General features: G+C 37.0%; 1 protein-coding gene across 3 annotated transcripts in view; it reads left to right on the forward strand.

Annotated features, from left to right (window-relative positions):
- Nucleotides 1-5,934: 5,934 nt before the first annotated feature.
- The window catches only part of fbln2 (fibulin 2), a 79,668-nt gene continuing 72,644 nt past the window's right edge, over nt 5,935-12,958 (forward strand). For 2 of the 3 annotated variants that reach the window (XM_067431329.1, XM_067431331.1), the window contains exons 1-2: nt 5,935-6,050; nt 8,288-10,251. In XM_067431329.1, coding sequence (XP_067287430.1) covers nt 8,409-10,251 — 1,843 coding nt within the window. In that variant the 5' untranslated portion in view covers nt 5,935-6,050; nt 8,288-8,408. The remainder of the gene's footprint in view (nt 6,051-8,287; nt 10,252-12,958) is intronic. The other variant, XM_067431330.1, reaches the window with a different exon arrangement.

Here is a 12,958-nt window from a genome sequence, read left to right on the forward strand (position 1 = left end):
CCCATGCCTTTATAGACTTGATTCAAACTCAATAAACCGAATTATACCAAACATGATTTTTTTTTTTTTTAAAACCATACAATATATCAGAACTGCCATGGCAGAGACTATGACCTTATTTGTAACCTTAAGCATACAACATTGATTTCTATCACAGTGCCTGCAGAATTGATTTGAGAACACTTTTATTCATTCTCTTCTATTCAGAGTTTTATGATCCAAAGAATAATTGCATAAATGGATTAATCCAGTCTCAGCGGTAGAAGTTTACAGCAGCCCTAATAGCAGTCCCAGATGCTCTCCTCCATGCTGAACAATTGGCTTTTATGCACACATAATGCACATGGGAACGGCCCACCATATTCTGAGCAGTTGTAAAACCGCACTGAAAGGTATTTTATTTTTAAAATCAACCTAAAAGTCAAGGAGACAGCATGATTCACATTCATCTCATATGAGCCAACTTCTAATGTAAGTGCCATGTGATGTGATTTATAGAATCTTTCCATTTTCCAGGTGAACAAATATGTAATGTACTGTCTTGGAACCCCCAGGGTCATATTCTTGTTGACTTGTCGAATCTGTGTCTGATAAATTTCTTCTTGAGATCAAACCAACAAATCTCACTAGTACTCCTATAAGCAAGTCAGTTCCACTGTATCTCTTTCCTTCGTTTAACCATTATCAAAAAATTCAGAATTATGCGACAAACTTGCACAATTTTTGATAAATGTCATTGCACTGAGTGCCCCAAATTAACTGGCACACGTTGGCTTTGTAGATGTTCATTAGTGCTTTGGATTCTGGCACATTTGCTTCAAGAATTAATCCTGCGTTAATGCGCATTTAACGGTGGACCTTTTTTGCTCCAGTTGAGCAAATCAAAACAGAGCATCTAAATGCATTTGAAAGCGTGTTAATTTCACTGTCTCATCCGCCCGCTAGAGGAGTGTAGTCCTGGAAAGAGAAGTATCAATTACAAGGATCAGAGTAAAGCTCATTTATCTTTGCAGCAGACAGCCGGCCCTGCTCTCCTAAAGCCTGGTCATTAGAGGGGCCTCATTGGAGCCTTGGGTCAGAATCCTGATCAGGTCAATGCCTAAGCAACATCATTCAGACCCATTAAAAGACAAAAAACTCACCCACTGAAATTCCTACCAAGTGACAAATTTATGATACCCTGCAGATAAAGGCTGTTAGAGTAAAACATTGAAGAAAATGCTTTGCTTGGCTTTGAACAGTGGAAATAATTGTTTAAAAAGTGTTTCCCAGACTTCCTATGTCTTATGCACACCCCCCCCCCCCCCCCCCCCCCACACACACACACCCCCACCCCCAACTGACCCAACAATGTCAAAAGTACCCCTTCAGACCTGAATGTCTTGTGCTTAATTACAACAATTTATGCAAGATTTAAAATCTTTAAAATGGAACTGAAAAAAACATGACCTTTATCATGTTTAGGCGTTTAACTTCTTAGGCCCTTTCCACAATAACAAATTGTGGGGGAAAAATGTTTGTTTTATATCAGCGTTTTTTCCACATAGATGTACCGTTTTATGAGCCTGAAATCAGTATTTTTTTAAACTGGGTCCCAGAGTGGATAAATCTGAAACTGACACCCTTGTGTTTTCGTGTCTACAGCCAATCCATATATTTTGTGAAACGCTGATGTCATCACTCCACGTCCCGCACGGTAAAGACTAGAAGGAATACAGCTACTGGGCACTGGGTATGCACACATCAATATTGTGTCATTTAACTACTGTATTTGCATTATTGTAAGGATAGGATTAGATTTGGGGTAGCTGTAGGTGTTAATAAAACAATCTGGTATCTAATTTATTTATTGTAATTTTATTGTGAGATTTTGCCTCACTTCCTACCATTGCTGTACCCCTTCTAGTCTCAACTCTTCTTCTCTGTTTTTAGTGTATCTCTGTGGCATAGTGATGTGTCGTTCATGAATGATTCGTTCAATTTGACTTTAGAACGATCGATCTTTAATATGACTCGAGAACGACGGGCTTTCTCAGAGAGCGATTCGTTCCTTTTGTGTTGACCGCGCATGCGGAACATCCCATATGTTCTGTGCAGGAAACAGAATTGATTAGTTCACCTTGTTTGAGTAATTCATTCATCAAGTCCCAGACAAGGCTAAGCAGTCTGTACCGGAAACTGAAATGATCAGTTCTCTTTGAAGTCTTTGGTCCGAGTCTCGTTCTTATGTCACGTGAAGTGACCTGGACGTAACAGCCGTGTTGGATACAGAAATTAGTTCATTCACAACCTTCCTCATAGTGCGTTGTTGTTGTTTTGTTTTTTGTTTAGTTTACTTTTTTTTTAGCTAGTAGAATAATTCATAGGAAGTTTATTGCCCATATCTTATATAATAATAAATATATTACAACACGCAGTCAATAATACGACTGTAATGTTGTATATGTTGTGAGACACTGAACCGGCGCGGTCATGTGACAAAAGAACGAGACTCAGTCAGACCCGAAGACTCAAGAGATGAACTGTTTCTGCATTCATCCTATTGGGACTTGAACGAACGACTTGAACAAGAAGACTCGAGAGATTAGCTGTTTCTGCATTCAGCCTATGGGGACTTGAAAAAACGACTTGAACGAGAAGACTCGAGAGATGAACTAACCTCCTCTGCTTCTGGTGACTGCATAGCCTTTTCCTATGGGGCTGGGACTTGATAAACGAATGACTCGAAGACTCGATAGAACTAATCTTTTCGGTTTCCAGACGCATATATTACACATGAGGCTGTCACGGCCCAGATCAGACATGATGACGGAACTAACGGCTTAAACCAGAAGTCACGAGAGGTGTACTAATATTTCTAGGGAACAGACGTGATTAAATATGAAGTGACTAAATAAAGAATTATTTGGATCGGGAGGTGGGGCAAGCTAAGCAATTAATGCATCATTCATCCATCAAAGTTTGGCCATGACTGCATTAGCTTATAGTTTATTTTTTAATTCCAAAAGTACTAAATGTGTTGAAAAATGTAACATTTTAATTAGATTCTGCTTAAATGAACGAAATGACTTGAAAAAAGAGCTGTTCATTTTGCTGAACGAGATTCAAAGATCCGAGTCAGTAAAATGATCCGAACTTCCCACTACTACTGTGGCAGAATTACAGCGCCACATACTGGCCTGGCATGTATACTACATCGTTTTGATTCTGTTTCATTGGTTCCGTGTGTACGCAAATATTTCTTAAGACAAGGGGGGAACAGATTGGATAGGGAAAGCTCTGGCTTCGTGTGCCTGTGTCATTAGATTTTATATGTTTAAAAAAATGTAATCAAACTGGACTAATTAAAACTAAAAACATATTGTTATTCAAAATTATTTAAATGACCTTAACCAGCATAATATTATAATTATTATTATACATTTTTATCCTTTATAGTTTTGTTTTTATTTGTACTTAAATCTGTTATGTTAAAATACATCAAATGTAGGCAGGAAATCAATGTTTTTTTTAGACTTTAATAATATAGAAATATAATATTTGCTTTGTTAAATAAATGGATCGAAATTGTTTCTGGATGTCTTGAACTAGTCAGGTAAACACAAGCCTGTAAACACTTGAGATTGGAAATGTATGATTCTTTAGAACAATTTCTTCTTCCTGCCTGAATTTCATAGTGTAAAACAGATAATTAAATGTGAACTTGTGGATTTCTTTGTCGAGACCCTAGAGAAACACATCTAGATCACAAAGTTCTCCTGAGGAATATTAATCACTGAATAATTTCATATTACTCTTTTGATGATGTCATGCAATCTGATTGTTTTGGACAGGCCTCACACGAGTCAAATTCATGATAGTATACTTCTATAGCCAGCTGAGTGACCTGATCAGGAGACAAGTAATGGGAGTGTAGACAGTTGAATAAATCCTAGGAGGTTGCCAGGTTTGTGCTGTGGTTTCTTCTCAACTGTTTAACATCACATGACAAATCACTGTCTTCAGTTCCATTGGTTGTTTTCACATAGTATTACTGCTCAGTTGCATAAAGATCTTTTCAACTGTTGCCTTGCTAACTCTCATATAATTGGAAATCCCAACTTGATAATGAATGAATTCGGGTGGCTTTGTTACTGCAAATTACTGTCAGAGTGAATACTGATCAAACACACTAAATAGTGGACATCCATCGTGAAGGAATAATGCATGGTTACATACATGTGTGTGTTAAGCACTGTTGGGGTAATATTACAAGTAATGCAAGTTCTGTGATCAGATTACTTTTTCAAGTTGCCAGTAATGCATTACTTTTATATTTACAAAAAATTTACTTTTTCGCAACTGAAGTTACTTTGTTACTCTTCTGTCCCCATGTTGAGAGGCACTGCAAACATTTTTTTGTACTTCTAGCATGCATTTACTCAACTCATTTGCACAAGAAAAGACTCAGTATTCATCAAAATGAATAAAAACTGTGAAATGCAAAATCAGAATATAACACAAACCTGCAATAGTTAAATATGTTAAATGGTAAAAATATACTTTATAATCTCACTTTATTAAGCAGTGTTTGCTGCTAACCTTTGATGATAGTTCAATCATATGAATACGAAAAAATATTATTTTTGTAATAGTGTTGAATTGTCTTCTTCTGCATCCTATTCTTCTGCAATACAGAATGGCAGCACAGCGGAAAGGTTTGTTTGAACTAATTTGCATTTCCTTCAGCCTATGGCTTATTCCTTTCAGTTTTGGTGTGAAAGGTCCTTTACATTTGCAAAATTTTAAAGACAATAAAATAAAAATAAAAATAAAATAAAAACCATCAAACTATCCCAGCCCGGGTGAGAAAAAATTAAGACAAAAAGTAAAATATCATTACTTTCCATAAAAAAGTAATGCAATTAGTTACTTTTTCAGGGTGTAATGCAATATTGTAATGCATTACTTTTATAAAAGTAACTTTCCCCAACACTGGTTTAAAGGCACAATGTCTTTGTTTGAATAAGGATGACCCCTGCTCCTTAGAGGTACATGTCAGGTCCTTTAAAACAGTGTGGTAGACATACGACAAGCTCGTCATGGTGTCGATTTCCAAAAGCACAAAGAAGGCTTGGCTTTGAAGGGGGAAAACCTGAGTGCAAAAGCAACAATTTAACAAGGTAAACAAAACCAACTCCTTTATGTAATGATGAACTCTCGTGCGTTTGGTTTGTTTGTGGTGTAAGGAATTTTCACAAGTGTTTGGGAAACCCAGCTGAGCTTTACGGACATGCCGAGAGTTGAATGCGTGTCTTTTATTTAAGATAAACTAGAGCTGAAGCCGGTATAGTGTATTTAAGAGTAATATTAAATGGTCTGTCCCTACTCTTTACTTGGGCATACAATCAAATTACATTTTATTAATTAATAATATAAAAAATTGAAAATGCTAAACTTTTCCAATCATTTATTTATTTATTTATCAAAAATGTAAATATGAAGGAATTTATTTAGTTTATGTATTATATATATATATATATATATATATATATATATATATATATATATATATATATATATATATATATATATATATATATATATATATATATATATATATATATATATATATATATATATATATATATATATTGTGAATTATGGGAGTCCATCATGCAAGGTAGAGTTTACTGTCACATACTGTACGGGTGAACAGGTTATCTCTTTGCTAGGAGGAAATTTTAATTCTAAAGAAATGGATATAATAATTGACTATTACTAAATTAATGCATTTTCGAGTTAAATACTGTGGTGTTTTTAAAATACTAGCATCTGCTTAACCATTAATAGTCTGATGCTTAAGATGCAAACCGCAGCGATTGTTCTTCTGTTAAGGTTGTGGTGTATGAATGGGCTGCTTCCGAAAGTAGGCACCGTGCATATGGAGGTCTGTTTGTCCCACCCCTTTACAATTCTCAACGCACACTGCACTGTAGGTTTGAAAAGGCAAGGTTAGTTGGCTGTAACTTCTAACCTATGGACGCACGGAAGAACATGACTCCAGCAAGGTAAAACGGTTTTTATAACGCTGTTTATTTAGTAACGTCAACAAAAGCGCGATCCTAACGTGTAGGCTATTATAAAAATAATAATAAACGATGCTCAAAATTGATCAAATACAAGTGTTATGTTCAAGTAGGCTAGGTAGATTATTTACACAACTGTCTGCTTATTGTTTTAACTGTTGATTTTGTTTATATTGTTTTTACATTTTTGCAAATGAAAAAGTTGGACTGAAACAGAACTCGTGCTGATAGTGCTTGAGCGAGCGCTTGAAGTGGTTTCCATAATACATTTGTTACTGACAGCTCTTACCCATAGACTGTAAAACCACATTATGCCATGGTAATCACAGATTTCGCCAAAATAGACTAACAGATAGCTATTGTTACTAAATAAAATAATAATAGTTTAATATTGAATATTCAAGTAGTTTTTAAAACGTTCAGAATATTCAATTCATTTATTTTCTTTTGATGAAAGTGTTGCGGCTAATTACCACTTTTTAATTCGGGTTTGGCGGAAACTGTGGTTACCATGGTGTTTTTTTTTTATAAGGAAGCACATGCACTCTTCTTGTGAGCCTACATTTTATTTGATTAATTAAATGTTGCCTCATTCCACTTTATATGCTTAAATTGACGCTTTAATTTTTAAATTTCACTTATAATTTAAATGGATAGTTTTGGTTTTAGTTCTTTTGACAGTTAAAGGGATAGTTCACCCAAAAATAAAATGTATGTCATCATTTTTTCACCCTCATTTTTTTCTAAACCGGACAATATTTCTCCTGTAGAAGGGGTTTGAAGACTAAAAGATACACTGAAAGTACACTGTAAAGATTTAAAATGTTCCACACAACTTATGTGCAATTTGCGGTAAAAACTAACCCTAATTTAAGTAGGTATTCGATAATCTTTATATCCAATAAGCTGTTCACCACGGCATTGGCTAAGTGAGTTGACCTTGAGAACTGGATCAATCTGATCAGTGAACAAATCCAGATCAGTCGTGAGATTTGGATGGAATTAAAAAGATCAGACTGAAATCACTGAATCAGACATTGTTACTTTTCTAATAAATGTGATAAACGGGTAAATCAGATAACACATTTGCTGTTTTACTTACATAAAGTTACCATATTCCTTCACAACACTTGGAATATAGCCTATTTTAGTGTACAGGCCACTTTTATTGTAGCTTTCTGGTGAATTTTCATCTTTTTTTTAAGTCTTATTCATTGACATTCTTCAAAATGTAACCTTTTGGGTTCTGCATAAGAAAGAAAGATTAAGAAAGACCAGATAAAAAAAAAATCTATTATTTTAAACTGTGTCTGCAACACTTCAAACAGGTTATATGATTAGCCAGGCCAGTTGTTTTAAATCAAATGGTACACTAGACTTTTTAAATGGCATGTTGGCATGTAGCAGAGACAAATGTTTTGCCCAGACTTTTAGATATTAAGGTTAATCGTGTTTTTTTGGAAACAATTAAAGCAGTTCTTTTCATCTGCCATTAAATCTAAACGTCGAGGGCCTCGGGACTCCTAAGGTTTTCCAAAGTAAACAGAATGTGTTTCTCAGCTGCTGAATAGAAAGCAATTCAATACAACTGGCTTAAAATGCGAGAAACAAGTCTTGTACTGCTGTAGTCTGCTGTAGTCATCGCTACTACAGAAAAACACAGCTTTGCTGTATTATTTCAAATCCCCTCTATGTTTAACCCACAAAACACCTCATCAGCTACAAAAATGGCTTTGTGTCTGCACTGAATGTCTCCAACTGAGTCCTTTCAGTTGGCTTTGCCATTTGCAAATGAGAGTTCAGTATGACTTCCTTCATTATAAACCTTCACTAACTGAAGCAAATCACAGTTGTCCCATAAATGTCAAACAAATCAGAAAAAGCAATCAAAAATAATAGAGATTTCGTATGGTGTGGTGCAACTTTTAAGATCCCATCAAATGGATTATTACAAAATCTAATGCCGCTGAATACACCATTTGTGTGGCGTCCCCATTATGGTAATGAGCTTGAATGCTGGTCCTTCATGATTAAGGGGAAACTTGCTTATGAGATCAGGCTTGGACAACCCTGTGATTTTAAAATGTGGGATGGTCTTAGAAGGGTGAGCTCAACTGTGAAGCCAGATGTTGGCTTTTACACATTGGCTGGAAGAACTCCACAGGAAATTTTCGGAGTGCTCTCTAACTTGAATTTCTCTCTCTCTCTCTTTGTTCAAGGTTTCTCTGACAGCTTGCAGTTCACAAAAGAGGAGAGCCGACTGCTTGGGCTCTAGAGAGGCTGCAGTGTACTGGACTGGAGACATTTATCAGCTGTTGACACGTCAGGTACAAAGTCAAAATGGCCCGTGGCCTCTTGAACTTAGTGTTCTTACTGAGTATAAGTGGCTGCCTTTGTCAAAGGGATTGCACTGGTGTGGACTGCCCTGAATTGCAAAACTGCATTGAAGAAGTCTTGGACACCGGAGCATGTTGTGCTACCTGCGTGAAAACGGGCTGCATGTGTGAGGGGTACCAGTATTATGACTGCATCAGCGCTGGCTTCAGAAATGGCAAGGTTCGAGAAGGCGAGTCATACTTCGTGGACTTTGGGAGTACTGAATGTTCCTGTCCCCAAGGAGGTGGGCGGATCAGTTGCCATTTTATTCCATGCCCTGAGATTCCGGCTAACTGCATAGAATTGTCCGAACCTTCAGATGGGTGCATTCAGTGCGAGCGAGTTGGATGCATTCACACGGAGCAGAAGTACGAAGCTGGACACACGTTCCAGATTGACCCTTGCCAAGTATGCCACTGCCCAAACGAAGGCGGGAACCTAATGTGCTATCCTATACCAAACTGTGACCCGAGCCGTGCTTCAAAACCCATGCTAACCACAACAACTGAGGAAAGCACACCAGAGAGACAATACCGAGACCCCATACAACACATTTTTAACCATAAAGGCTCTAGAGGCTCCGTTAACAAACACTTTCCCTTGCACAGTGATAGCAATCGTCCATTTAAGGTGCATATGAGGAATGTAGATGAGATTGAAGAGGATGAAGAAGACTATGATTATCCAACCACTGATTCCTTAGCTCCATCTCTGCGTGATTTTGCAGCTCCTACGGAGTCATCCATCATCTCTGTATCTCGTTCAGATAATTTTACCCCCCGCCACGGTGTGCACAGGGGAGCCAAGCAAGAGCTGAGAGAGATGTTTGGTATTCATAAGTCGACAACAGACAGGCCGCAGTTTCCTTTCTATAAGGACAGTACGGACAGAATGAGAGTTGGCATTCATAACGAAAAACCAAAAAATGAGCTATTCAGCCCTCTGAAATATAAAACAGACCGGCAACAATTCATCCTTCCTGTGCAAACCACAAACAGAGTGGGGTTCTCAACTCAGAAAGATACCACAGAGATCCAGAGCTTTAGTCTTTACAAAGACTACACCAATCAAGAGGGCTTAACAGCTGATGAACAGCTTGAATTTGCTGCAGAAACTACTGATGGGGAAACATATACCTCAAAGGAGGACGCCACATATAGCGAGACGGTTACTGATTCTCCAGTGACTATTGAGCAAACTACATCTCCACTTTGGGAAACCACAACTTCATTGCAGACTACTTGGGATGGCGTATCAGATCAAATTCATTCACTTCTCCCCAATACCGTGGAAACAGATGTCTCTGAAAAAGATGAAACCATCACAAGTGAGTCTAGTAAGGAAAACGCAGCAGTATTTAATGAAACTACTAGCCTTGATGGCATTCAGTCAGCCGTTGGTAATCAGAATGAACTTATCCTGAGCAGCCCAGGTCCTGTTGAGCAAAGTGTGACCATCCCTACCGAAACCATACCAGAACATGGAAAATCAGAAGCAGAACTTGAAGAACACGAAAGGCTTTCAGTGGACCACAGAGAACCTTCTGTAGACCACAAACAGCATCATGTTGAACTCATAAAACCCCTTGAGCACCAAAACCCTAGAGCAGAACATGTGCAAACCTTGGGAGAGCACAACCAAGAGCTTGAGAGGAAGTATCAATGGCAGTTGTACTCTCCAGTTAATTTCAGTCCAACCAGCCCACCTTCAAAACAGTCCAACAATCAGTTTAACTCCAGAAAGGAGAATGAAGAGGCAGACAACACCCTCAGAACTCATTCTAGGATGGAAGAGGGTGAGTTAACAAGTGATTGCTTGTCATTTAGTCAGTGTTTCAAGTGCTGAACTGTTATGCTGAAGAGTTTTAGAGCTTAATTAATGCTAATGTGATTTATAATTGACATTTACCTGGTACCATAAATTGTCATTTTGAGTGTTTGGCAGCTTGCCATAGACAATCACAGCTGTGTAAAGATGACGGTAATATATTTCCGGGGAATACACCAGGCCTTGCACCCCGCGGTACGACAAGACAAAACAAACAGGCCTCTTTTGAGTTGTCTATAGTGACTTGTTTTCACAGATTACATGGCAGGTTACCAATTAAAGTATTTTGGGTATCACGCAGTGCTTAGGAAAACTGTTTGCTGTCATGTTTGATTTCGACATGTAAATGGTAGGGACTCTTACTAGTCTTAGGAATTGTGAGTTGGAGCATAAATATTCAACTCAGGGGGGCCGTCTGGATCGCGAAGCCAAACACTGCACCCGCTGGGAACATCCTTCTCGCTCAGTCATCATATTCACTCACACACCACCTAACACCCTTGTGTCGTTTAGCACGCTCCAAGCTTCAATTAGCGGAAAACATTGCTAGCTATAAACACACCATTGACTGGAAAATGGCTTGTGACTTTGAACCAAAAGGTGTTTATAGGGTTTGTCTGCATAATTCATCTTGACTTGTACTGGGACTGAAATATTTAATTGGGCCTTTGAATGAGGCACCAACGTAACTCAATACGGTCCCAGTTTCTACTAAATGTCACGTGACGAAATTACTGACTTCAGATTATTTATAAGTTCAGATGGTGAGGTAAGACTATAATATTCAACATTTTTAGACTGTTATAATAATACAATATTGTACTATGGACAGTAAATCTCATACAGTGTATTGGTGACAACCTGTCAAGAATGTCCAGGTCATATTTCACTGCGAAATTAAAAGGAAGAAATATCCTATATATTAAATACTATATATATATATATATATATATATATATATATATATATATATATATATATATATATATATATATATATATATATATATATATATATATATATATATATATTACGTCTATAAATCTGTAAAAATAAGGCACAATGTACTGTAATAATTTGACAGAATTTTCCATATTTATTTTTTTACAGGTATTTTACCTGTTTTTTGTATTTTTAACATGTTTTAGGATTAACAAAAATGTTCGTAAATTACTGGATAATGTCCTGGTGATTTTTTGCCAGCACATTATCATTTTACTTACAGATTTCTTTTTTTGGCAATGGTTATTTAATTGTAAAAGTGTACGTTTTATCATAATGCATAAGCATTGTCTTTAAATGCTCATTTTGGTGTTATTATAATAATAAGAACCTGAACAGAATCACCACTGAAATAAACTCAACTGTAAAACATCTGGAAGCATTACAGTAATGGTAATTTAGGAGATAATGTGCTGAATTGTCATGGAAAATAATCAGAATGCAAACTATCTTAATAATAGGCCTTATACAATAATTTATTTAATCAGATTTTGAGGTGAAATGCGACATGGACATGTTTTTTATGAGATTCATCACCCATATAGAGGTTTCAGTTTTGTTCCAGAGGTTTTATGAAATGTTGCCTAATTGTTTGCAAAACACTGATAGATGTAACCTTTTGAACAGCATAGAATGACTCAGCCCATTATCATTTCTTATTGTTTAGTTCGGCTGCCAAGATTTGACTGTTTTGCCTTGTCTATCTTTCATTGTTTAGGCACGGTCAGTATACAAACTTGTCTCTGTAAGATTAGTGAACTGCTATTTTTGTTTCACTATTTTTGACCGAGACAAGACAAGATGCCCTTAAACAGTTTTGGTAAAGCTTACCTTCTCAGTCAAGTGGATTCCCTGATAATAGTAAACAGTTCAATCTTCGGCTGGAAGGGTCAGCCCAGATCATTGTGACTGAGTACTTCAACCAAAAGGCAACATTGCACAATTAGTTAGATAAGGAGAGGAATTAGTTATCTTGCAGGATGCCAGTTGGCCATTGCTCAAAATAAGCAGCTCTCACCGGATAGAAACACTTGGAGCGCTCAACAGTTTGCCTCTCTGCATTGCATGAGTATGATAATCAAGGAAAGTAGATGCATACTGAACTGATAATATGTTTGGCAGGAAAGCGGTTTATCGTTTTGCACATACCGGCATTACCAACATGTGCATTGAATTTAAAGTCAAAGGTAGCAGCCTGGACTGTTTGTGTTGCATGATGCATCTCACCCACCTATCATGAATATCTGTATTGGAGATATGCATCGTTCTATGGAAAACTTGTTGTTTGTAACCAAATGAGGGTATGTTTTTTGTGAGCAAAAAAGAAAGAACTGATTTAGTCCCATTAAAGGGTTACTTTAATGATTTAGCATTAAGCTTTGTGTTTAAACTGGGTCATTAATGTAGTAGAAATGTGAAATTATTTTTGAATTTGGTGTTTTCTAGACTGAGAAAAACCAGGAAATTTATTTTTGGCTCATGTAGATGAAAGACAACAACTCCCAGAATGCACTTGCTTCACTGCCCTACCAGGCCAGTCCCAAAGCCACCGCTACTGGTTTATTGGATCACTTACCCACAGTAACACCACCCCCGGCGTTGTTCATTTAGTTCAGTTAGAGAACAGACACTACAATTAAAAACTGAATGTGTCTGTTCAATATAATGTGAGTGAGCCGATTGAG

This window comes from Pseudorasbora parva, chromosome 22 (assembly GCF_024679245.1).
Source record: "Pseudorasbora parva isolate DD20220531a chromosome 22, ASM2467924v1, whole genome shotgun sequence".
NCBI classification, from domain to species: Eukaryota; Metazoa; Chordata; class Actinopteri; order Cypriniformes; family Gobionidae; genus Pseudorasbora; species Pseudorasbora parva.